Source organism: Diplotaxodon limnothrissa, linkage group LG17 (assembly GCF_057381915.1).
Source record: "Diplotaxodon limnothrissa isolate DT_005_m linkage group LG17, D_limnothrissa_male_GT1.1, whole genome shotgun sequence".
In the NCBI taxonomy this organism is placed as follows: Eukaryota; Metazoa; Chordata; class Actinopteri; order Cichliformes; family Cichlidae; genus Diplotaxodon; species Diplotaxodon limnothrissa.
In genome coordinates, this window is record NC_140612.1 from 27,712,394 (window position 1) to 27,738,703 (window position 26,310).

A 26,310-nucleotide genomic window follows, 5' to 3' on the forward strand; every position below is an offset into this window, starting at 1 on the left:
GTATATCTCCATTTTCATCCATTATATGTGTCACAGACCAAATTTGTTTTGTCATCCATTCGTCCACAAACATAGATTTCCCCCGATTCAATATCACCCTATTATTCCACAATGGAACATTGTGGGGACTAAAGTTATGTTTAAACATTAATTTACAATTTAACAAAACTTGTTGATGAAATTTGGAAAGTTTTATGGGTAGTTTAGAAATGTCAAAATCACATACTAAAAGGATCCCCCCAACTTTGTTGAAAATAAGAGATGGCATCAAGAACCACATCTCATTATCATTTTTCAAGAAAGATCGTAGCCAATTAATCTTTAAAATGCCATTCATTATTTCAAAATCGATTGCTTTTAAACCCCCCTCTTCATAATCTTTTATCAAGTCCCTGTTACTAATATAATGATGTTTATTTTTCCATATGAAATTAAAATTCGCCTTATTTATGTCTTTTATAATTCTTGGTGGGATGGCTAGGGAATAAGCTGGATAGATTAAACTGGACAAAGATTCAACCTTGGTCAACATTATCCTGCCGAACAACGTTAAATCTCTCTGTAGTCAATGGTTTAGAGGGTTTTTTTGCATTTGTCAATTGTATTCTGAATATTCTTTTCGTCTCCCTGTGAGGTGTCATGCCGAGCAGATGTCAGAGTTGAGTTCAAGCAAAGTTGACTCTTTCGGTGATTACAGTTTGTCCGGGCGGGCTGTGCGTCTTATTTCATCCGCAGACACGTCGTTGGATGAGGAACAGCTCATGTTGGCATCAGTGGCAGTCAGGATGGCAGCATCTTCCAGAGGGAAGGTCAGGTCGCTGGTCTCTCTGAGCAGGACGCTGTCCACCAACAAGCCCGGTTCCACGGCTGGAGATTACCCTTCTCCTGCTGAAGTTCCCGCTTCTCCCCCGAACAGCGAGCCAGCCGCGGCGCCTCAGCGGAGACCCAAAAAAGACCCCAGCGGCTGCTCCGTGCTCCTCTTCCCCGGTCAGGGCAGCCAGTTTGTGGGCATGGGCAGAGGACTTTTAAAATACCCCAACGTTAAAGAAATGTTCACCGTAGCCCAGAAGATCCTGGGTTACGACCTGCTGTCTCTGTGTCTGGAGGGCCCCGAGGACGAGCTGCAGAAAACGGTTCACTGTCAGCCGGCGGTGTTTGTCACCTCCCTGGCTGCTGTGGAGAGACTCAACCAAGAAAACCCCAAAGTAAGTGCCAGATAAATGTCTGGAAAAAGGACAATAACTGCAGGTCCTGCCTTCTTAAATGTGGCCATTTTATCTTTTTTTTTTAAATACTGCTACAGTAATATTAATTTATATTTAAAATGTGCGCACATTATGTATGAAGGTGTGGATGAATGATGCTTATTGTAAGAAAGCATTTTGAGTGCCCAGTAGAAGAGCATCTTTCAAATGCAAAGTTTCTCATTTCAACTTTAATTACTGCACCTGATTAAGGCGGTAGAGTAAATAAGGCTTCCAACAGTGGTTATTTCTTATTATCACATCTTCTTTTTATTGTTTTTATCAGTAGATTGTTGTTTCACTCCCACCAAAAACATCACCGTAAATAATCTTCTGATTCTGAATGACCATTTAAAAAAATAAACAAATTGTTCTGAGTTAATTTCAGTTACGGATGTATCAGTGACATAAATGATATATCGGTCATAATCGGGAGGCTGTTACATTTTTATTTTTTTATTTTTTTTTGACTTGTTTCCTGCTGTACACAGGCCATTGAGATGTGTGTCGCTGCTGCAGGTTTCAGTGTCGGAGAATTTGCTGCTCTTGTCTTTTCTGGGGCGATGAACTTTGCAGAAGGTAGAAAGATTTCTTTTTTGGGTTTTTTTGTGCACTTGTAAAAGGTGTTTTAATCACAACTTTGGTTAATATTCTGTATTTACTCCTTATGCATCTTCTAGCTTTGTATGCAGTGAAGGTGCGAGCGGAGACTATGCAGAAGGCCTCAGAACTGGTTCCCAGTGGGATGCTGTCAGTCACTGGTAGACCTCAGGCTCAGTATAATTATGCCTGTCTGCAGTAGGGCTGCCACGATTAGTCGACTAGTCACGATTACGTCGACTATCAAAATCGTCGACGACTGATTTAATAGTCGAGGCGGCGTTTGAAGCTTTGTAAGATCACAAAAGACGCAGGAATAAGTAGTAGGATTTAAGAGTGTAATAACGGACTGAAACAGAAGATGGCAGCACTGCATATACAAGGATGCCAGCCGTTAAACCCCGAAGAAGAAGAAGAAGAAGAAGAAGAAGCGGTGTCCCAGAATTCATAGCGCGGCCTAGCTCAGTTTCCAACAATGGCGGCAGCTAGTTAGTTTTAATATTACTCTTATTATTCTTTCTGGGTCACAAAATAAACGTTTAACATATTTTCAGGCGAGAATGTAGCTGTGTAAACCTCAAATATCTGCTCAGTTTATCAAGACACCACATATTTTCAAAAGCGCTCCGATGTTTTCGGAGACGTCTGTTACCCACTAGCTCGATAGCTAGCCGGGGCAAGGCTCACTAGAGCCGTGAGAACACCGGACTCCCGGCAGATCGTTTTCAAACACACCACTGTCTTTCGCTGCTCAGGTTAAACATGATATATAAGTCACTTAGATAACTTAAAAATGTTATTGTTTGGCTTATTTTAGTATTTTATTTGTTCCTGAGTAAATCTGTTTTGCTGAGATTAAAGTTATAGTTTTTACACAGCTGAATAAACGTCAAGCAGACAGCTGATTATCAGAAGTGTGAGATGCTCGAGAATATTCTCCGGTGTCCTGTTATATTTTAGATAGCAAGAAGTTTATTAAACTTCACCGAAACAATCTGCAAATTTCATTAAAATTTAATAAACTATCATCTTGTCTTTATTTTTAGTTAGCACATACCTTAAACACTTAAAGCTGTAAGCTAATGATAGTTATATAAGAGCAGATGCTGCTGGTGCAATAAGCTGAACGTTTTACATCCAATGGATGATGAATCAGAATCAGAATCAGAATCAGAATACTTTATTGATCCCTGGGGGAAATTATTTTTTGTTACAGTGCTCCATTTTAAACCAACATTAAGACAAGACAGACAATACGCTAACTAAGAATAGTACAATATATACATATATATACATACATACATACATAAGTCACTTATAAATAAATAGTTGGAAAAGAAACATGTGTAGCTGTAGCAGCAAACAGTGTGTTAAGTGGATGCGTTGTACAGGGAGATGGCCACAGGCAGGAATGATTTCCTGTGTCGTTCAGTGGTGCTTTTCGGTAATCTCAGTCTCTCACTGAACGAGCTCCTGTGACTGACCAACATGTCATGGAGTGGGTGGGAGGTGTTATCCAACATTGTCTTTATCTTGGACAGCATCCGCCTCTCCGACACCACCTTGAGGGAGTCCAGCTCCATCCCCACAACATTGCTGGCCTTACGGATCAGTTTATTAAGTCTGTTGGCATCTGCGACCCTCAGCCTGCTCCCCCAGCATGCAACAGCATAGAGGATCGCACTGGCCACAACAGACTCATAGAAAATCCTCAGCATTTTCTGGCAGATGTTGAAGGACCTCAGTCGCCTCAAAAAATAGAGACGACTCTGGCCCTTCCTGTAAAGTGCTGTGGTGTTTTTAGCCCAGTCCAGTTTATTGTCAATGTGTACTCCAAGGTATTTATAGTCCTCCACAATGTCAACACTGACCCCCTGGATTGAAACAGGGGTCAAGTGTTTCCTGGTCTTCCTGAAGTCCACGATCAGTTCCTTGGTCTTTGCCACGTTGAGCTGCAGATGATTCTGCTCACACCACGTGACAAAGGAGTCGACCACAGCCCGGTACTCTGTCTCATCATCCCTGCTGATGCATCCAACCACCGCAGAGTCATCAGAAAACTTCTGAAGATGGCAGGTCTCTGTGCAGTGGCTGAAGTCTGTGGTGTAGAGGGTGAAGAGGAAGGGGGAGAGGACAGTCCCCTGTGGTGCCCCTGTGTTGCTAATCACCTTGTCAGACACACACTGTGGGAGACGTACATATTGTGGTCTTCCTGTCAGGTAATCAACAATCCAGGACACCAGAGAAGCATCCACCTGCATCGCTGCTAACTTATCACCCAGGAGGGTCGGCCTGATGGTGTTGAAAGCACTGGAAAAGTCAAAAAACATGACCCTCACAGTGCTCGCCGGCTGGTCCAGATGGGTGTAGACACGATTGAGCAGGTAGATGATGGCGTCCTCTGTTCCGAGACGAGGCTGATAAGCGAACTGAAGGGGATCCAGATGTGGTCTTACTATGGGTCGCAGCTGGTCCAGGATGAGCCTTTCCAGGGTCTTCATGATGTGGGAGGTCAGTGCCACGGGCCTGTAATCCTGGGGGCCACTGGGACGAGGCGTCTTTGGTACAGGGACGAGGCATGATGTCTTCCACATCACCGGGACCCTCTGCAGACTCAGACTCAGCATAAACAGTTTATGAAAGACTCCACACAGCTGGGGGGCACAGGTCTTGAGGACAAGGGGACTCACTCCGTCTGGTCCAGCAGACTTGCCTGAGTGAAGTCTCCTCATTTGCATCTCAACCTGGTATTGAGTGAAGGTGATGGGTGGGGGAGGGGTGTCAGGAATCTCACAGGAGGCAACATGTGAAGAGAGAGGCTGGCACAGTGGTGTGGTTCTGGATTCCAGGCTGACTGCAGGTGAGGTTGTGGGGGTAGGAGCAGACACTGTGGTGTCGAATCTATTGAAAAACAGATTCAACTCGTCGGCTCTATTCTCACCTCCCTCAGCTCCCCTGCTGTTGGTTGGCCTGAATCCAGTGATGGTCTTCATGCCCCTCCACACCTCTCTCATGCTGTTCTGCTGGAGTTTCCACTCCAGCTTCCTCCTGTAATTGTCCTTAGCCTCTCTGATCTTGTCCTTTAGTAACACCTGGATCTTCCTCACCTCCTCTTTGTTGCCCCCTCTGAAAGCCCTCTTCTTGTTGTTGAGGAGGGCTTTGATGTCCTTAGTCACCCACGGCTTGTTATTTGGGTAACAATGAACAGTCTGAGCTGGAACAATGGAGTCGGTGCAGAAAGTTATGTAGCCTGTGATACACTCAGTAAGCCCATTGATGTCCTCGGCGTGAGGCTCACAGAGTGTTTCCCAGTCGGTCACCTCGAAACAGCCCTGTAGTTCCGCTATTGCCTCCTCTGACCACCTCCTAACAGTCCTGGTGGTCACAGGTTCCCTCCTCACAATTGGCACATAGCGGGGGGTGAGGTGAATCAGGTTATGATCTGACCTACCAAGTGGGGGGAGGGAGGAGGAGCTGTATGCATCCTTGACGTTAGCATACAATAAGTCTAAAGTTTTCTCTCCCCTGGTGGGACAGTCCACATATTGTTTGAATGTTGGTAGTGTATTATCCAGTGATACATGGTTGAAGTCACCCGAGATCACAATAAAGGCACTCGGGTGCTGAGTCTGTAGCCGAGCTATGGCAGAGTGGATAGTCTGATTAGTCGACTAATCGCAAAAATAATCGGTGACTAGTCGACTATCAAAATAATCGTTTGTGGCAGCCCTAGTCTGCAGGCAAAAGAGCACTGCAAGAGTCTGGGGATGGAGAATCCTGTGTGCTCTGTGGCCAACTAGCTTTTTCCAGATGGCAGGGTTATTGCAGGGCACCAGCAGGTAATGCATTCATATATTCTTGCTGCTTTAATATACCGTGAATCTATTGTGTTCTCTTTTCTGTCTTCTCTCAACCATCAAAAAAGTTGTTAGAGCTGCTCTTGTCATTTCTGCTGTCTTCTTTGACTTCTCAGGCTCTGGATTTCCTCCAGGAAAACTCTCGGCGCCTAAAGTTCATGCGGACCAAAACTCTCCCAGTCAGTGGTGCGTTCCATACTGAGCTGATGGCATCGGCTACTGAACCTGTCAGAGAGGTGCTCCGGCAGGTGGAGGTCAGTCAGCCACTTTATCCAAAAGGGATTAACATATTTTCCGAAACATGTATTCAATTACTCTGTAAAGCTACACCAGTCCTCATTTTTAAAAGATAACCCATCCTATTCAGTCTGACTCGGAAAGTTAAATGGAAAGTATACCCAAGATTTTACATCTGGTATTCAGCCATTCAAACTGCCCTCCGTCTTCAGAGTGAGGGAAAGTCTTCCCTTCACCATGAACTCAAACTGAAGAGACGGATCCAGCGGGAAAACAGTCAGCGGGAACGCAGCCGGAGCGCCCGCAGCAGCTGCAGCAGCAGGGGCAGCCAATCTGATGACTCGACTATCCATGAGACAGAGAAGACAGAAAAAGAGAAAGACAAACAGGACTTAGAGATTGAAAACATTATCAAGGTAAGTGAGGGCTATAAGAATCTTTTTTTGTAATATTTATTTAATTACATCATGCACCAAACTATCCATGGTAGTGATTATTTAACTAAGTCATAGTGGCACTGGGCAGCTGCCAGTGCAGTTCATTTTGTCCATTTAAAAAGTACCATGTACACTCACTGGCCACATTTTTGTTAGATACACCTGTTGAGCTGCTCATTAGGTCAAATACCTAATCAGCCTATCACATGGCAGCAGCTCAGTGCATTTAGGCATGTATACATTAATAAGATGACCTGCTGAAGGTCAAATGGGATTTAAATGACTTTGAACATGCATTGTTGTTTGTGTCGGACAGGCTTGTCTGAGTATTTCAGAAACTGTACAACCATCTAACCGGTTTATAGAAAATGGTCTGAAATAGAGGAAATCTCCTGTGAGCAGCACTTCTCTGGGAAAAAAATCACTTGTTGGTGCCAAAGATCAAAAGCGGAATGAGCAGATTACTTACAGCTGTAAGGAAAGCAACATGAACTCAAATACCCACTTACTTCAACCAAGTTATCAAGAAGAGCACCGCTGAAAGCACAATACGTTGAACCTCGAAGCTGATGGCCTAGTGTCACCTGCTGGATAGAGGTGAAAACACAAACCAAACAATGGCTCTTTCATCTGTTTCACAGCATGCTCGGGAACTGGAAACTCGCCGAAGGGAGGCAGAGGAGAGAGAGCGGAGGAAGCAGAGGGAGGTGCAGATGGAACTGGAAAGACAGCTGAAAGAGGCTGAGATGGTAAAAAAAAAAAGTTTTCCACTTGACACCAATTATGTACAGAGTCTTTTCTCCTTGACTTTGATCTTTGAGAACTGCAGCAAAATGTTGACTGTCATTATAAAATTCACAATGATTTGGAAAAATGGTTATGACAGTCCAGGAAAAGGTGATTCAGGAATAGGTCAGTTTATACCGCTCTGTTGGTGCATCTGTTTATGTAGCTGTGTGTGTGTGCATAGATAAAAGACAGCATGCAGGCTGAGATGCAGGTGAAGGAAAAGGAGGCTGAACAACAGAAGAGGAGGATCAGGGAGCTGGAGCTGACACAGCAGCAGCTGGAAGTTGCCCTTAATATGGAGATCCAGGCTCGGCTGGAGGAGGAGAGGGCCAGACTGGAGCTTGAGCGGTAACAATGGATTTCTAACTCTTATTATGGCCCTTTATTATTTTATTTGTGATGGAGATCTGAGATATCCATGAGAAGTATTAACTGTCATGCGGCGGCTGTGTGAAGGCAAGAGAGGACCCAATTGCACGGCTCTAGACACACGGGAATGAACTCAAAGGCAGGTCTTTATTAACAGGAACATAAGAAGTCATACAAAACTATACTGGGAGAAACTAAAGCTGAGGCGCTGGGAAGACACGGGAAATGCACACAACCTAGAAGGATGACGCAACACAGAACAAAGGGACACTCTGACATAAATACACAGAAGGTAATGAGGGAAGTGGGAACACACGGGGAACACAGCTGAAGACAATTACTCATGACCGAGCAGGGAGGACACGAAACTGAAAATACTGACACCAAGATGTGGACCTTAAACACAACACAGTACACAGAGATGAGCACAGAGAGAGAGGCAGAGAACAAGGATGAATACGAGGGGATGAGGAGAACACAGAACACAACGGACGGGAACACGGTACCAGAACAAACACCACAATAAAAGCATGGACACAGGGGGAATCCAACTACCAAACCAAACAATCCAATGGACATAAGGAACAAAATACAAAACCACAGGAAAACTGAGAACACTGGGTCAAAATGACCCAGGACCATGACAATACCCCCCCTCAAGGGCTGACTCCAGACAGCCCTTGCGGACGGCAACGGCGGCAGAACAGATCCGGAGGCCGGCCGTGTGGAAGGCGGCGGCTACAGAGCGGGACCGGAGGCCGGGCCCCTCGAACCCTCCAGCGGAGACGAGGAAGGGCTGGCTGGGCTCTCCAGAACCCCCAGCGGACAAGGCAGGTGGCAGCGTGGAAGCCGCGGAGTGCTGGATGGGCTCATCCGAGCTTCCAGCCGGAGCTGATGTAGCGCCAGAGGGTATCGGGACCCCTGGCTGAATGTTAAGCTGACCAGAAGACCAAACTGCTACAGGGGACCAAACTGATGGCTGTAGTAATGGTTGTGGTGACAGTGGAGTGGGCGGTGGAGTGGATGACTGAGTTAACGGTGACTGTGCTAATGGTTCAGCTAAGGAGTGCATTAATGACAGGACTACAGGTTGAATGACTGACTGAGCAGCAGCCTGAATGGCTGAGTGTCGTGATGGTTGTGGTGGAAGAGAAGCGGGTGATGGTGTGGATGATGGAGCTACGGGCGACTGAGTGGCAGACTGAACTGATGACTGAAGTGATGGTAGAGGTGAAAATTGAGCTTGTGGTGGGGTAGCTGACTGAGGTGCGGGGGACACAGGAGACAGAGCCAGCGGGGACACAGGAGGCAGAGCTACAGATTGAACTGAGGGAGACTGGGTAGCAAACTGAACTAGTGGTAGTAATGGCGGTTGGGGAGAAGGCTGGACTGTACACTGAGGAGAAGGCTGACTGACTGACTGAGGAGCATCCTGTGCAGCTGAGTGTAATGATGGTTGTGGGAGCGAATGTAGGACAGGTGGTGGTGTCGGGTCCCCTGAGCCTACAATGCGGATGAAAGGTGCAGGCACCTGCTGGACACCAGTCGCTCCCACCTGAGGAGCAGGTACAGGTGCAGAGATCGGCTGGGTCCTGGCGGGCCTCACCTCAGTGGTTGGCACAGATTTCGGCAGGGACTGGGCGGCTGCTGTCCCCACCCGAGGAGCTGATACGGGTGCAGGGACCAGCAGAGCCTCAGTCGACCCGGAAACCGGAACAGGGACCAGCTGGGCGCCAGCCCCCCTCACCTGGGGAACTGAGATAGGTGCAGGGGAGTGCTGGGCCGCAGCTATCCCTAGAACGCAAGGGGCCTGGGAGGCGGGCCTAGAAAGAACAGTCTGCAAGAGATCAATTCCCTGCCCTGAGTGAGCGGATGAGGAACAGCGCTCTGACTTCATAGCGTTAAGTGTGCTAAAGCTGTAGCTTACAGGCACTAATGCACCACCTTCAGTGTTTACAGACTCTAGAGAAATGTGATCAGCTGATGCACCAACAGTCTTAGAGCTTCTTTCTTCGGAGCTAACCATGCTTATACTGACAGAGGAGGGGTTAATAGCCGATGTAAACATAGGTCTGTGCACCGGAGAGGCAGATGAAACAAAGTCTTTTACCTCCGGCTCGCTGGAAGCAGTAAACCTAGGGAAAACAGTGGTGGGTGTAGAGCCCCCTGACTCAAGAACATTCGAATCAGTAAATACGTCAGAATGGACTTTCCCCTGGGGTGATGGCTCAGAAGTAACGAGCTGGGGTCGAGCTATCACAGGAACATTTACAGTCTTGGATTTTACTGCTTTAACATCTAAGGAGGCAGGTTTTAAAGCCCCAGTGGTGAGCTTAACTGCAAAACAATCATTCTCAGCAGACACACAGGTAAAGGGCACAGAAGCAGGTGTCTCTAACTCAGGAAATGCTGACTTCAAGTTTTCAGACCTAGGAAACACTAGCGAAGGATAATCTTTCTCAAATATGAGTCCAAACGTAGGAGAAACGGTCTCTGAGTTGACCCTCCGGGCAGTACAACGGTTCATAAGAAGTTCGGGTTCGGATTCAACATTTACAGATCGTGAGCCTTTAGAGCCTACGGCAAGAGTCACAGAGTTTGCATTCCTGCATTCAGAGTAGTGAGAACTAGCCTCAGAGTGAACAGAAAGAGTGTCTTTGTCACTCACCCCAGCCGGCTGCTCAGTAGTCCCGGAATCCGGCTGAGGAGAGGACCGGCGACGGCGTCTCCTCCTTGATGAGGGAACGGAGGTGACGGGGGAAACCGGTGATGATGCGGGGGTGACGGTCTCCTCTTCATCATCCGACCTCATCGCTGCTAGGAAAGCAGCGGGAGAGCGACGGTCAGAGCTGAGAGGGGATGGAGAAGGGCTCCGCGGCAGCAGCGCCAAAAAACCCTCTCGTTTTAGCAGCCGCTGTTGCGATACCGAGAGCCCCGTCTGCTGCTGCGATGCCGTCGCGGCGAGCTTAGTTCGCTGCTGCTGCGGCGGCTGACTGGCGGAGATCTCCGTCTGCAGTCGCTGTGGTGTGGAATCCCGGGAACAGACACTGTCTGCCAGCTCACGAGCTTGTAATGCCTCCTTGGCTCGGCTCAGTTCGTCAATAAAGCCCTCATAGCAGGTGAGCTGGTGAAGGAAAGGGTTTCCCTCGATTATTGCCTTTATGGCGTTAAGTCCGATGGAAATTGTCCGTGAGTCCGAGGCGCGGGTTATTCGTTGCACCAGACTCTGTACACGGAGAATATCTCCCTCACGGGCGGAGCCTGCTGGGTCCATTTCGTGGTTGCGTCGTTCTGTCGTGCGGCGGCTGTGTGAAGGCAAGAGAGGACCCAAATGCACGGCTCTAGACACACGGGAATGAACTCAAAGGCAGGTCTTTATTAACAGGAACATAAGAAGTCATACAAAACTATAAATACACAGAAGGTAATGAGGGAAGTGGGAGTTGTTACAGGATGCAAACATGTTTTATACTGCTTTGAAGTCTGGGACAGCATCATAAGAGGCATAACTGATCTCACCGTAGTCCCATGAAGACTCAAGATGAGTGTTTTCACGACTGCCATCTTGGTGTTTTGAAATCAGGCATGATGAATGAAGGGAAGAACTGTCTGTTAAGGTTCTCAGTCGTTCAGGTCATCGTAGTCTAAGGAGCTTGGAAAGAAAAGCATCTGGACTTCTTTAAGCTTCTTGAAGAGCGTTTCACCTCTCATTCAAGAAGCTTCTTCAGTTCTCTGAAGAAATTCTGAACTGAAGAAGCTTCTCAGATGAGAGGTGAAACATCTTCAAGAAACTTAAAGAAGTCCAGATGCTTTTCTTTCCACGCTCCTTAGACTGTAGTTAAACTTCACACACTGGACTTGTCAGTCACACATCCTTCGCCAGTAGGCATTCCCAGAATGATCTTTCCCCTTCTGACGCTTAGAATGACCAAATATGTGCAAAATGGACAATTCAACATGCCACCATGTCAGTCTTTTATTAAATATGACATGAAACAAATGACTGAGCCATTAAATTTGTCACAAAGGTGTTCACCTAATTCCAGGCAAATGGAATAGACTTCTATGGGACCATAAGTCTTTTTGCACTTTGACATTTGTTTTACTTTTCAGATCTGTAACCTATAACTTTTATACTGTATGTGTTTTGATCATAGGAGTCTACAGGGACTTACTTACTTTTAGCACGTTTAGCAGTTGATGTTGGCTTCTTTTTTCAGTACTGGAGCTTCCTGCTCATTGAAGACTTTTCTAAAAGGAAATGCTTAATCCAAAATGGCGTTTTAAGGGCTTGGATTAATGTCAATTTCAGCAAATATTCTTTCTTATGTTAAAAGAACATGGATCTCTGTCAGTGATAACTTCTGACTTTATAACTCAACTTTTAAGAGAGAGCTTCACTGCTAAGCTCTCATCTGTGTGGGTGTCACGGTTCGCTTGAGGACTCACATGCAGGACTCAGAGGCACAGTCAGTATTTATTACAGTTCCACCAGGTGTATATACAAACAGTGCAGGGGATAGTGCTATATACAAAGCGGTGACAGGGAAAAGGCTCCGGGGAAATCCAGGTAGGGAAAAGACACTTGCTCCTCTTCTGACTCTCTCTCCAAACACTCACACAAAAAGGGAATCCGCTCGGGGAATGCAGAGTCGGGTCCAGGGGATCTATGTACAGAAGGAAACACACGTTAGAGGTTTTGCACAGGGAAGCAAATGAGAACTTGCTGAGAGCCGGGCTGCACTGACGCGAGTCACACACAACGATCCAGCGATGAGTAGAAGCCACTCCCTGGCTTAAATGCTGGCTGCACTGATGAGGCCCAGGTGTTTCCTCCTCAGAGGGGCGTGGGCCGAGGGCGTGAACCCACCATGAGTATATCTGTATCTATATAGATATATATGTGTATTCGTAACCTTTTTTCATCATCTAGTTTCCTGTGCCAGATCTTCTACTGATCCACTGAGGCAGACATGTAAAAAAACATGAACTAAAGCATATTTCTGTATATAAACAGGACCTTAAATCTTTATCAACAGCTACTTTAGAGGAAATTCTTCAATAAACTGCAACCAAAGGCTCAACTCAGAGGACAAAACCCAACCTGTTATAAATAGTGTGACAGCAAACTTTCTCTTGTGTAAAGTTACAAATAGGAGTAATTATCCACAGGAGCTTTTATACATAATGAAGTTATAATTCGTCCTGTAGAAATTGTACATTTAAGCTATATAGTTCCCTCTGTGATAACTCTGCTATGAATGCCTCTTATTAACTTTTATGCTTTTACAACCCACTATGAGCAAACACTCAGCAACAGTGGGAAGGAAAAACTCCCTTCTTGAAGGAAAAAACCTCTGGTAGAACCAGGAAATCTGTCTAAACTAGTTGGGGGTTAGAGCAACACATGCAAGTCTTCAGATCATTTGCAGTGTGACTGTCTTTGTGCACACTTTAACCTGATTCAGTTTTCTTATTTGTCAAAATGCACCATGGGTAAAAAAAACAAAACAAAATAGTAATGAAGGAGAATCTTCAGCAAAGATGAATTAAACAAGTTTTATTTTGATCAAATTTTACTTTAAGTAAAACACATCTTTATTTGATGACTTTAATGTCATCAAATAAAGACAGTTTTGATGGAGCTCCTGACCCAGCCCAAGCTCTCTATGAAGACGAGGAAAAACTCCCCAGGGGGCCAGATCGATGGGAAGAAACCTCGGGAAAGCCCATTCAAAGAGAGATCCCCTTTCCTGGGATGGCTGGGGGGGTTACAGGAACTCCAAAAAAGCTCAATTTTTATTTATTTATTTTTTAAGATTGACCCACTCTATCTATTCCTGTCCAACAGAAAAAAGAAAGGAAGTTACTACAATGTATCACACTTACATGATAAGGTGTGAATTGTGTGTTTGTGTGTGTTATCTTAGCCAGGGGTGAAGCTGGAGCTCCTCCAGTGTTGGGCGCTTCTCCGGGACTATAGCTAAACATGCGTCCAAGAAATTCCGGCATTCTTGAAAGAAAGAAAAGATCAAAAAGATGAAGATGATAGTTCTAGTGATCCAAGGCATCAGTGAATGTGGAAGTGTGAAGTTTTCTTACCTGTGGACAGACGCTTTTTGATGCTCAGTTGCTTTGTGAGGAACCTCGCGGTACTAAAGTATCGTGCATGAAGCGCTTCATACAACACCACTCCCATTTGCCACACCGTGGTGGGTCCACACCTGTAGCAGCTCCTAATGTACCACTCGGGAGGGATGTGAAGAGGAGTGCCTAACAAACAGACACAATTGCAATTTCTTCTAAAACAAAAGACACAAATTGTTACATCTGTGAAAAGCAGGAGCAGAATATGTTACCATAGAAGATGCGATACAGAGATCGCTGTTTAACAAAGCAGCTCAGTCCAAAGTCAATGATGCGAACTCGAGGCACATCTGAGCCGGTCTCAATCAGAATGTTTTGTCCCTTGATGTCCCGATGAAAGATGTGTTTCTCCTCAAGTTCCTTTACAGCATCAACTAGTTGCTTCAGAATGACCTGGAAAAGATGAAAAACACAATAATGAGTTAATGCTTTTCTGCCTTGATTGAATGCTGTACAGTCTAAGGCTCTCCCAGTCAACCTACCTTGGCCTTGTCCTCTGGTAAAGCTCTTCCATTTTCTGCTTTGTATTTTTGCAGGTCCACAGCAGGGACAGGTCTCTCCAGCACCAGGATCAGCTCTTTGCCAAAGTCGAACCACTCCAGCAAGGACACAGGTGCTGATATTCCCACTGACCCTTCTGCTTCACCTGCAAGTTTAAGCATAATGGCCACTTCCACCGAGAGCATCTTCCCATTTTCATCCTGAAATATTACAACAAAGTGGATGATGAGGAACGCCGCATTCAATCCAGTAATGTGAAACTAATTCAAGTGTTGGACGCTTACCGCCACTTTGCAGTAGACTTTATTTTTGGGAATGTGTTTGATGGCAACCTAGAAGACACAGAGCATTGGTGAGCATTTCCTCAGTATGACATAATGAAAGGTGGAAACACAGCAGACGTCTCAGTTTACGATATTATCCATTATCTGCGTTACTGCCTGTCTTACTACCATCATCTGAACACTTACTGGAAAACGATCTTCTATCCGGTAGCCAGAAAACACTGCTCCGCAGCCTCCTTCTCCGAGCTGGTGCTCCTCCACATATCTGGCTTGGAATTCACCTGAACAGACAAAACAGCAAATCTTGTTTTATTACAGCTGTGACACAAATTACTCTCCTCTGTAGCCTAAATGTTCCTTCTGCCCTTCCCCTGAATATAAAACCCAAGCTGCTTGCTACTTACGTTTTTGGTCTGCTACTGATTTTTTGCCCTGGTCCACATTCCTTTTTTTTTTCTTGGGTGACTCTCTGTTGTCTCCCGTGGCCTTTCTTTTGCCATTTTTTGTGCACTCCTGTTTGTTGTTCAAGTCTGGAGATGTGGAAAACACCAAAAGCACATCAGCTCACTGGATGATAGACACAAACACTAAACACCAATATCTTAAACCTAGCAACCACACTTAATCTACCCCCTTATTCAACTAATTAGCCTACCTTTACCAGAGTCCAACGAGGAGGATGCTTGCTCCTTGTCACCGCTCGTATGGTCGAGAAGTTTAGCCTTCTTTGCTTTCTTTGTTGTGCCCTCTTCATCTTGCACAACCTTGCGCTTCACTCCTTTGACCACATCTGAGCTGGTGGAAGGACCAGCCTGCTCAGCGACCCTCCTCCTTTTTATTGGGGTCTTCTTTTCAGGACTGGCCTTTCTTTTAGCAGTCCTGCTCTTACAATCTATAAACGACGACAACAACACAGTGGTGAAAAAGAGTCCCCGACATCAAGACTGGAAGCAGTTTGATGGCAAAGAATTTGAAATTGCTTTTGCTTAAATGATCACAAGTTTATTCTTGGGATTAAAAAAACTGACCAGTGCGAATTGATACTAGGTTTACTAAGTCTTAGATCTTGATGACACTTGTTGGTCTGTTTTTACTGTTGAGTCCAAGAATAAACTTATTACATTATTTTACCAAAAGACCGGTAACCTTCCTTTGATTAGACATCTTGTATTAAAGCTATTTTCAATCAAACATATGATTCAATTGCTTCAAAAATGATTCACACAGTGTCAACATTTCTAGGATTTGGATTTTACCAGGTTCTTATTTTATTATTTTACTTACCTTGATCTCCTGAATCTTTCTTATCGGCCGGAGTGGTAATTTTTCTTGTTTCCTTTTTCATTGTAATTTCGGAGACCCTTTAAAATCGAAAATGTAAACCGTAATGAGTTAATATTGAGTTAATACTTCTTCAAATGTGCACCTTTCAAATGCTTGACTTTTCTAACTGAATTCTGTAAGTGAGCTTTATAAGTAAACTCTGGAAACTACGGCAACACAACATAGAATCTTGCCTTTCAGTGACTTCACTGACTGCCAGTAGTTCAAAGTAGTTTACAGAAAAACACTGGCAGACAAAGCCATAATATTTCATATAATTCAATCATTTCATATCAATTAAACAGTTTCTTTCATTATCTTTCATCATTTGTATAAAGACCTCATCTATGGATGACAGTATGAAGATTTGTGGTTGACCACACACTAATAAACACAGTGTCAGCTACATTGTCATCTGATTTAAAGTATTTATTATGTACATTTAACTGTCATGGTACTGAGTCTGTGACCCAGTGTTTTGTGTTTGTTCATTTATATTCATTGATTATTCTTATGTATGTTTTTGGTTCTCTTTATTGTTTTCTTCTTGTGTTATATTCTTAGGCTTTAGGTTTCTGTTACTTTGCCTTGCCCCTGTGTCCCACGTGGCCCATTGTTTTCCTCTGTTTGCTGTTGGGTTGTCTGTGTATCATCCATGACAATTAAATTAAATAGCAAATGCAACTACAATTTCAATGAGATTCATTCCTGGCATTCTACTGCGGTGGCTGAAAGTAGACACCAAGCATTATCACTGTAACTGATGTAAATATTGGACTTGGAGGGGATTCATCTGATAGACTGATGCAAACATTACTGTAGCGACTTCCACAGTCGCTAGAGGCCAGGGATGGAGCCTGCCTATTTGCCTGACACGCTGTCAACTTTACGCAATAATGCAAGAGGTGGAATTGTTTGCTTGTTTATTAAAGTGCTTTGAGAGTTTACAGAGTAATGTCATCAGCTCCTGATTCAGACTCTTAAAACATCACAGGCTCTAATGTAACAAAGCGAAACATGTTGTGCAGCGCAGCGGTCAACAAAAACTACGGCTACCCAGCCCTCCTCTCTGTCAAAAATACGGAGTGGAAACTACAGATATTTGTTTAAAAATGTAGGGAGTAAAAATTAAGTACAGCAAGGAAGTTTTTTTTTACTTTTTTACTTCCTACCTGTGGAGCCAATTAAGCTAAATTTAAGAAGCGCATGTCTGTGTATACTTAAAAGCTCTTATGGTTATTTTCACTTTGTAGACAAATTAAAGCACAGAAAAGAAAAACACGATACATTAGAGCATGACATAATTTGACCTGAGGTGGCGCTGCACCGTGAGAGAGCCTGAACGTCAACCGGAAGAAGACGAGAATAAACTCCGTATAAACAACATGGCGTCTCCCTGTGAGGTTTTTTGTTTTGTTTTGTTTTTAAATGAACTTTATTTAGAACAATAACAATGACAATCTCAAAGAGACAAGCGACATATTAAATCAATCAGAACAGAATCACATCTCCTGTACACCACAATGAAATCGACAATAACTGAAAGTAAACATACATACACACACACACACACACACATACACATACACATACATATATATACATATATATGCATATACACATGCATACATACACATCCATATTCACACATCTACATAATAATAATATAAAAAGATGAATAACCAATACAAAAATAAATAACAATAAAAAAAAGAATGAAAAACAAGGAACAGAAATAAAGAAGACAAGGGGGATCATAAAATCTCTAAAAGTGAGGTTCCATAAACAAGACACATAACTTAAATAAGGGGCTAAGAAAAATCAAACTCTTCTAAAAATCTATGCAATTTGATTGCTTGGGGCTTATTTATTAGCTTAAGAGATTTATGGAACAGGGAGAATTTTGTCCTACCTGGATATAAGGTGTTAACCAAATACCTCCTCAAAAATGGATTATTGCATTTTCCATTAACCAAGTCAAGACCATCTAGTTTAACTTTATGTAAATTTGTAGTCTGTATATTTGAAAAATTGTTCTTTATTGTATTTACAAGGACTGTTGGGATATTCTGTGAAACCTTTTTATAGAGCTCGAACGAGCAACTCATGTCATATTTCTCATTAAGCCTGTTTAATTCAAGTATATCTCCATTTTCATCCATTATATGTGTCACAGACCAAATTTGTTTTGTCATCCATTCGTCCACAAACATAGATTTCCCCCGATTCAATATCACCCTATTATTCCACAATGGAACATTGTGGGGACTAAAGTTATGTTTAAACATTAATTTACAATTTAACAAAACTTGTTGATGAAATTTGGAAAGTTTTATGGGTAGTTTAGAAATGTCAAAATCACATACTAAAAGGATCCCCCCAACTTTGTTGAAAATAAGAGATGGCATCAAGAACCACATCTCATTATCATTTTTCAAGAAAGATCGTAGCCAATTAATCTTTAAAATGCCATTCATTATTTCAAAATCGATTGCTTTTAAACCCCCCTCTTCATAATCTTTTATCAAGTCCCTGTTACTAATATAATGATGTTTATTTTTCCATATGAAATTAAAATTCGCCTTATTTATGTCTTTTATAATTCTTGGTGGGATGGCTAGGGAATAAGCTGGATAGATTAAACTGGACAAAGATTCAACCTTGGTCAACATTATCCTGCCGAACAACGTTAAATCTCTCTGTAGTCAATGGTTTAGAGGGTTTTTTTGCATTTGTCAATTGTATTCTGAATATTCTTTTCGTCTCCCTGTGAGGTGTCATGCCGAGCAGATGTCAGAGTTGAGTTCAAGCAAAGTTGACTCTTTCGGTGATTACAGTTTGTCCGGGCGGGCTGTGCGTCTTATTTCATCCGCAGACACGTCGTTGGATGAGGAACAGCTCATGTTGGCATCAGTGGCAGTCAGGATGGCAGCATCTTCCAGAGGGAAGGTCAGGTCGCTGGTCTCTCTGAGCAGGACGCTGTCCACCAACAAGCCCGGTTCCACGGCTGGAGATTACCCTTCTCCGGCTGAAGTTCCCGCTTCTCCCCCGAACAGCGAGCCAGCCGCGGCGCCTCAGCGGAGACCCAAAAAAGACCCCAGCGGCTGCTCCGTGCTCCTCTTCCCCGGTCAGGGCAGCCAGTTTGTGGGCATGGGCAGAGGACTTTTAAAATACCCCAACGTTAAAGAAATGTTCACCGTAGCCCAGAAGATCCTGGGTTACGACCTGCTGTCTCTGTGTCTGGAGGGCCCCGAGGACGAGCTGCAGAAAACGGTTCACTGTCAGCCGGCGGTGTTTGTCACCTCCCTGGCTGCTGTGGAGAGACTCAACCAAGAAAACCCCAAAGTAAGTGCCAGATAAATGTCTGGAAAAAGGACAATAACTGCAGGTCCTGCCTTCTTAAATGTGGCCATTTTATCTTTTTTTTTTTTTTTTTTTTTAAATACTGCTACAGTAATATTAATTTATATTTAAAATGTGCGCACATTATGTATGAAGGTGTGGATGAATGATGCTTGTTGTAAGAAAGCATTTTGAGTGCCCAGTAGAAGAGCATCTTTCAAATGCAAAGTTTCTCATTTCAACTTTAATTACTGCACCTGATTAAGGCGGTAGAGTAAATAAGGCTTCCAACAGTGGTTATTTCTTATTATCACATCTTCTTTTTATTGTTTTTATCAGTAGATTGTTGTTTCACTCCCACCAAAAACATCACCGTAAATAATCTTCTGATTCTGAATGACCATTTAAAAAAATAAACAAATTGTTCTGAGTTAATTTCAGTTACGGATGTATCAGTGACATAAATGATATATCGGTCATAATCGGGAGGCTGTTACATTTTTATTTTTTTATTTTTTTTTTGACTTGTTTCCTGCTGTACACAGGCCATTGAGATGTGTGTCGCTGCTGCAGGTTTCAGTGTCGGAGAATTTGCTGCTCTTGTCTTTTCTGGGGCGATGAACTTTGCAGAAGGTAGAAAGATTTCTTTTTTGGGTTTTTTTGTGCACTTGTAAAAGGTGTTTTAATCACAACTTTGGTTAATATTCTGTATTTACTCCTTATGCATCTTCTAGCTTTGTATGCAGTGAAGGTGCGAGCGGAGACTATGCAGAAGGCCTCAGAACTGGTTCCCAGTGGGATGCTGTCAGTCACTGGTAGACCTCAGGCTCAGTATAATTATGCCTGTCTGCAGTAGGGCTGCCATGATTAGTCGACTAGTCACGATTACGTCGACTATCAAAATCGTCGACGACTGATTTAATAGTCGACGCGTCATTTGAAGCTTTGTAAGATCACAAAAGACGCAGGAATAAGTAGTAGGATTTAAGAGTGTAATAACGGACTGAAACAGAAGATGGCAGCACTGCATATACAAGGATGCCAGCCGTTAAACCCCGAAGAAGAAGAAGAAGAAGAAGCGGTGTCCCAGAATTCATAGCGCGGCCTAGCTCAGTTTCCAACAATGGCGGCAGCTAGTTAGTTTTAATATTACTCTTATTATTCTTTCTGGGTCACAAAATAAACGTTTAACATATTTTCAGGCGAGAATGTAGCTGTGTAAACCTCAAATATCTGCTCAGTTTATCAAGACACCACATATTTTCAAAAGCGCTCCGATGTTTTCGGAGACGTCTGTTACCCACTAGCTCGATAGCTAGCCGGGGCAAGGCTCACTAGAGCCGTGAGAACACCGGACTCCCGGCAGATCGTTTTCAAACACACCGCTGTCTTTCGCTGCTCAGGTTAAACATGATATATAAGTCACTTAGATAACTTAAAAATGTTATTGTTTGGCTTATTTTAGTATTTTATTTGTTCCTGAGTAAATCTGTTTTGCTGAGATTAAAGTTATAGTTTTTACACAGCTGAATAAACGTCAAGCAGACAGCTGATTATCAGAAGTGTGAGATGCTCGAGAATATTCTCCGGTGTCCTGTTATATTTTAGATAGCAAGGAGTTTATTAAACTTCACCGAAACAATCTGCAAATTTCATTAAAATTTAATAAACTATCATCTTGTCTTTATTTTTAGTTAGCACATACCTTAAACACTTAAAGCTGTAAGCTAATGATAGTTATATAAGAGCAGATGCTGCTGGTGCAATAAGCTGAACGTTTTACATCCAATGGATGATGAATCAGAATCAGAATCAGAATACTTTATTGATCCCTGGGGGAAATTATTTTTTGTTACAGTGCTCCATTTTAAACCAACATTAAGACAAGACAGACAATACACTAACTAAGAATAGTACAATATATACATATATATACATACATACATACATAAGTCACTTATAAATAAATAGTTGGAAAAGAAACATGTGTAGCTGTAGCAGCAAACAGTGTGTTAAGTGGATGCGTTGTACAGGGAGATGGCCACAGGCAGGAATGATTTCCTGTGTCGTTCAGTGGTGCTTTTCGGTAATCTCAGTCTCTCACTGAACGAGCTCCTGTGACTGACCAACATGTCATGGAGTGGGTGGGAGGTGTTATCCAACATTGTCTTTATCTTGGACAGCATCCGCCTCTCCGACACCACCTTGAGGGAGTCCAGCTCCATCCCCACAACATTGCTGGCCTTACGGATCAGTTTATTAAGTCTGTTGGCATCTGCGACCCTCAGCCTGCTCCCCCAGCATGCAACAGCATAGAGGATCGCACTGGCCACAACAGACTCATAGAAAATCCTCAGCATTTTCTGGCAGATGTTGAAGGACCTCAGTCGCCTCAAAAAATAGAGACGACTCTGGCCCTTCCTGTAAAGTGCTGTGGTGTTTTTAGCCCAGTCCAGTTTATTGTCAATGTGTACTCCAAGGTATTTATAGTCCTTCACAATGTCAACACTGACCCCCTGGATTGAAACAGGGGTCAAGTGTTTCCTGGTCTTCCTGAAGTCCACGATCAGTTCCTTGGTCTTTGCCACGTTGAGCTGCAGATGATTCTGCTCACACCACGTGACAAAGGAGTCGACCACAGCCCGGTACTCTGTCTCATCATCCCTGCTGATGCATCCAACCACCGCAGAGTCATCAGAAAACTTCTGAAGATGGCAGGTCTCTGTGCAGTGGCTGAAGTCTGTGGTGTAGAGGGTGAAGAGGAAGGGGGAGAGGACAGTCCCCTGTGGTGCCCCTGTGTTGCTAATCACCTTGTCAGACACACACTGTGGGAGACGTACATATTGTGGTCTTCCTGTCAGGTAATCAACAATCCAGGACACCAGAGAAGCATCCACCTGCATCGCTGCTAACTTATCACCCAGGAGGGTCGGCCTGATGGTGTTGAAAGCACTGGAAAAGTCAAAAAACATGACCCTCGCAGTGCTCGCCGGCTGGTCCAGATGGGTGTAGACACGATTGAGCAGGTAGATGATGGCGTCCTCTGTTCCGAGACGAGGCTGATAAGCGAACTGAAGGGGATCCAGATGTGGTCTTACTATGGGTCGCAGCTGGTCCAGGATGAGCCTTTCCAGGGTCTTCATGATGTGGGAGGTCAGTGCCACGGGCCTGTAATCCTGGGGGCCACTGGGACGAGGCGTCTTTGGTACAGGGACGAGGCATGATGTCTTCCACATCACCGGGACCCTCTGCAGACTCAGACTCAGCATAAACAGTTTATGAAAGACTCCACACAGCTGGGGGGCACAGGTCTTGAGGACAAGGGGACTCACTCCGTCTGGTCCAGCAGACTTGCCTGAGTGAAGTCTCCTCATTTGCATCTCAACCTGGTATTGAGTGAAGGTGATGGGTGGGGGAGGGGTGTCAGGAATCTCACAGGAGGCAACATGTGAAGAGAGAGGCTGGCACAGTGGTGTGGCTCTGGATTCCAGGCTGACTGCAGGTGAGGTTGTGGGGGTAGGAGCAGACACTGTGGTGTCGAATCTATTGAAAAACAGATTCAACTCGTCGGCTCTATTCTCACCTCCCTCAGCTCCCCTGCTGTTGGTTGGCCTGAATCCAGTGATGGTCTTCATGCCCCTCCACACCTCTCTCATGCTGTTCTGCTGGAGTTTCCACTCCAGCTTCCTCCTGTAATTGTCCTTAGCCTCTCTGATCTTGTCCTTTAGTAACACCTGGATCTTCCTCACCTCCTCTTTGTTGCCCCCTCTGAAAGCCCTCTTCTTGTTGTTGAGGAGGGCTTTGATGTCCTTAGTCACCCACGGCTTGTTATTTGGGTAACAATGAACAGTCTGAGCTGGAACAATGGAGTCGGTGCAGAAAGTTATGTAGCCTGTGATACACTCAGTAAGCCCATTGATGTCCTCGGCGTGAGGCTCACAGAGTGTTTCCCAGTCGGTCACCTCGAAACAGCCCTGTAGTTCCGCTATTGCCTCCTCTGACCACCTCCTAACAGTCCTGGTGGTCACAGGTTCCCTCCTCACAATTGGCACATAGCGGGGGGTGAGGTGAATCAGGTTATGATCTGACCTACCAAGTGGGGGGAGGGAGGAGGAGCTGTATGCATCCTTGACGTTAGCATACAGTAAGTCTAAAGTTTTCTCTCCCCTGGTGGGACAGTCCACATATTGTTTGAATGTTGGTAGTGTATTGTCCAGTGATACATGGTTGAAGTCACCCGAGATCACAATAAAGGCACTCGGGTGCTGAGTCTGTAGCCGAGCTATGGCAGAGTGGATAGTCTGATTAGTCGACTAATCGCAAAAATAATCGGTGACTAGTCGACTATCAAAATAATCGTTTGTGGCAGCCCTAGTCTGCAGGCAAAAGAGCACTGCAAGAGTCTGGGGATGGAGAATCCTGTGTGCTCTGTGGCCAACTAGCTTTTTCCAGATGGCAGGGTTATTGCAGGGCACCAGCAGGTAATGCATTCATATATTCTTGCTGCTTTAATATACCGTGAATCTATTGTGTTCTCTTTTCTGTCTTCTCTCAACCATCAAAAAAGTTGTTAGAGCTGCTCTTGTCATTTCTGCTGTCTTCTTTGACTTCTCAGGCTCTGGATTTCCTCCAGGAAAACTCTCGGCGCCTAAAGTTCATGCGGACCAAAACTCTCCCAGTCAGTGGTGCGTTCCATACTGAGCTGATGGCATCGGCTACTGAACCTGTCAGAGAGGTGCTCCGGCAGGTGGAGGTCAGTCAGCCACTTTATCCAAAAGGGATTAACATATTTTCCGAAACATGTATTCAATTACTCTGTAAAGCTACACCAGTCCTCATTTTTAAAAGATAACCCATCCTATTCAGTCTGACTCGGAAAGTTAAATGGAAAGTATACCCAAGATTTTACATCTGGTATTCAGCCATTCAAACTGCCCTCCGTCTTCAGAGTGAGGGAAAGTCTTCCCTTCACCATGAACTCAAACTGAAGAGACGGATCCAGCGGGAAAACAGTCAGCGGGAACGCAGCCGGAGCGCCCGCAGCAGCTGCAGCAGCAGGGGCAGCCAATCTGATGACTCGACTATCCATGAGACAGAGAAGACAGAAAAAGAGAAAGACAAACAGGACTTAGAGATTGAAAACATTATCAAGGTAAGTGAGGGCTATAAGAATCTTTTTTTGTAATATTTATTTAATTACATCATGCACCAAACTATCCATGGTAGTGATTATTTAACTAAGTCATAGTGGCACTGGGCAGCTGCCAGTGCAGTTCATTTTGTCCATTTAAAAAGTACCATGTACACTCACTGGCCACATTTTTGTTAGATACACCTGTTGAGCTGCTCATTAGGTCAAATACCTAATCAGCCTATCACATGGCAGCAGCTCAGTGCATTTAGGCATGTATACATTAATAAGATGACCTGCTGAAGGTCAAATGGGATTTAAATGACTTTGAACATGCATTGTTGTTTGTGTCGGACAGGCTTGTCTGAGTATTTCAGAAACTGTACAACCATCTAACCGGTTTATAGAAAATGGTCTGAAATAGAGGAAATCTCCTGTGAGCAGCACTTCTCTGGGAAAAAAATCACTTGTTGGTGCCAAAGATCAAAAGCGGAATGAGCAGATTACTTACAGCTGTAAGGAAAGCAACATGAACTCAAATACCCACTTACTTCAACCAAGTTATCAAGAAGAGCACCGCTGAAAGCACAATACGTTGAACCTCGAAGCTGATGGCCTAGTGTCACCTGCTGGATAGAGGTGAAAACACAAACCAAACAATGGCTCTTTCATCTGTTTCACAGCATGCTCGGGAACTGGAAACTCGCCGAAGGGAGGCAGAGGAGAGAGAGCGGAGGAAGCAGAGGGAGGTGCAGATGGAACTGGAAAGACAGCTGAAAGAGGCTGAGATGGTAAAAAAAAAAAGTTTTCCACTTGACACCAATTATGTACAGAGTCTTTTCTCCTTGACTTTGATCTTTGAGAACTGCAGCAAAATGTTGACTGTCATTATAAGATTCACACCTAGTCTTTAATGATTTGGAAAAATGGTTATGACAGTCCAGGAAAAGGTGATTCAGGAATAGGTCAGTTTATACCACTCTGTTGGTGCATCTGTTTATGTAGCTGTGTGTGTGTGCATAGATAAAAGACAGCATGCAGGCTGAGATGCAGGTGAAGGAAAAGGAGGCTGAACAACAGAAGAAGAGGATCAGGGAGCTGGAGCTGACACGGCAGCAGCTGGAAGTTGCCCTTAATATGGAGATCCAGGCTCGGCTGGAGGAGGAGAGGGTCAGACTGGAGCTTGAGCGGTAACAATGGATTTCTAACTCTTATTATGGCCCTTTATTATTTTATTTGTGATGGAGATCTGAGATATCCATGAGAAGTATTAACTGTCATGCGGCGGCTGTGTGAAGGCAAGAGAGGACCCAATTGCACGGCTCTAGACACACGGGAATGAACTCAAAGGCAGGTCTTTATTAACAGGAACATAAGAAGTCATACAAAACTATACTGGGAGAAACTAAAGCTGAGGCGCTGGGAAGACACGGGAAATGCACACAACCTAGAAGGATGACGCAACACAGAACAAAGGGACACTCTGACATAAATACACAGAAGGTAATGAGGGAAGTGGGAACACACGGGGAACACAGCTGAAGACAATTACTCATGACCGAGCAGGGAGGACACGAAACTGAAAATACTGACACCAAGATGTGGACCTTAAACACAACACAGTACACAGAGATGAGCACAGAGAGAGAGGCAGAGAACAAGGATGAATACGAGGGGATGAGGAGAACACAGAACACAACGGACGGGAACACGGTACCAGAACAAACACCACAATAAAAGCATGGACACAGGGGGAATCCAACTACCAAACCAAACAATCCAATGGACATAAGGAACAAAATACAAAACCACAGGAAAACTGAGAACACTGGGTCAAAATGACCCAGGACCATGACAATACCCCCCCTCAAGGGCTGACTCCAGACAGCCCTTGCGGACGGCAACGGCAGCAGAACAGATCCGGAGGCCGGCCGTGTGGAAGGCGGCGGCTACAGAGCGGGACCGGAGGCCGGGCCCCTCGAACCCTCCAGCGGAGACGAGGAAGGGCTGGCTGGGCTCTCCAGAACCCCCAGCGGACAAGGCAGGTGG

General features: G+C 44.5%; 1 protein-coding gene, 1 long non-coding RNA gene and 1 pseudogene across 3 annotated transcripts; all 3 read left to right on the forward strand.

Moving 5' to 3' along the window:
- Positions 1 to 645: 645 nt before the first annotated feature.
- Positions 646 to 14,416, forward strand: LOC146615133 (uncharacterized; annotated as a pseudogene).
- Positions 14,417 to 18,563: 4,147 nt separating this feature from the next.
- Positions 18,564 to 19,986, forward strand: LOC146615134 (malonyl-CoA-acyl carrier protein transacylase, mitochondrial-like). The gene is made up of 3 exons (XM_085375534.1): positions 18,564 to 19,133; positions 19,676 to 19,763; positions 19,865 to 19,986. The coding sequence occupies exons 1-3, from the start codon at positions 18,579 to 18,581 to the stop codon at positions 19,984 to 19,986; spliced, it is 765 nt and encodes a 254-aa protein (XP_085231660.1). The 5' UTR covers positions 18,564 to 18,578.
- Positions 19,987 to 23,862: 3,876 nt separating this feature from the next.
- LOC146615135 (uncharacterized) lies at positions 23,863 to 25,364 on the forward strand. Of its 2 annotated transcripts, XR_014907009.1 has the most exons (4): positions 23,863 to 23,883; positions 24,079 to 24,282; positions 24,945 to 25,052; positions 25,285 to 25,364. It is a non-coding gene; the product is annotated as an uncharacterized LOC146615135 (long non-coding RNA). The 2 variants fall into 2 exon arrangements; XR_014907008.1 differs by lacking the exon at positions 23,863 to 23,883 and having other exon boundaries at positions 23,995 to 24,282.
- Positions 25,365 to 26,310: the final 946 nt, after the last annotated feature.

Bases quoted from the DNA above. Each gene is read 5' to 3' on its own strand.
- LOC146615134 (XM_085375534.1), top strand. From the start codon at position 18,579: ATGTCAGAGTTGAGTTCAAGCAAAGTTGACTCTTTCGGTGATTACAGT. The intron at 19,134-19,675 runs GTAAGTGCCAGA...TGCTGTACACAG, and splicing joins TCAACCAAGAAAACCCCAAA to GCCATTGAGATGTGTGTCGC. The intron at 19,764-19,864 runs GTAGAAAGATTT...TGCATCTTCTAG, and splicing joins GGCGATGAACTTTGCAGAAG to CTTTGTATGCAGTGAAGGTG.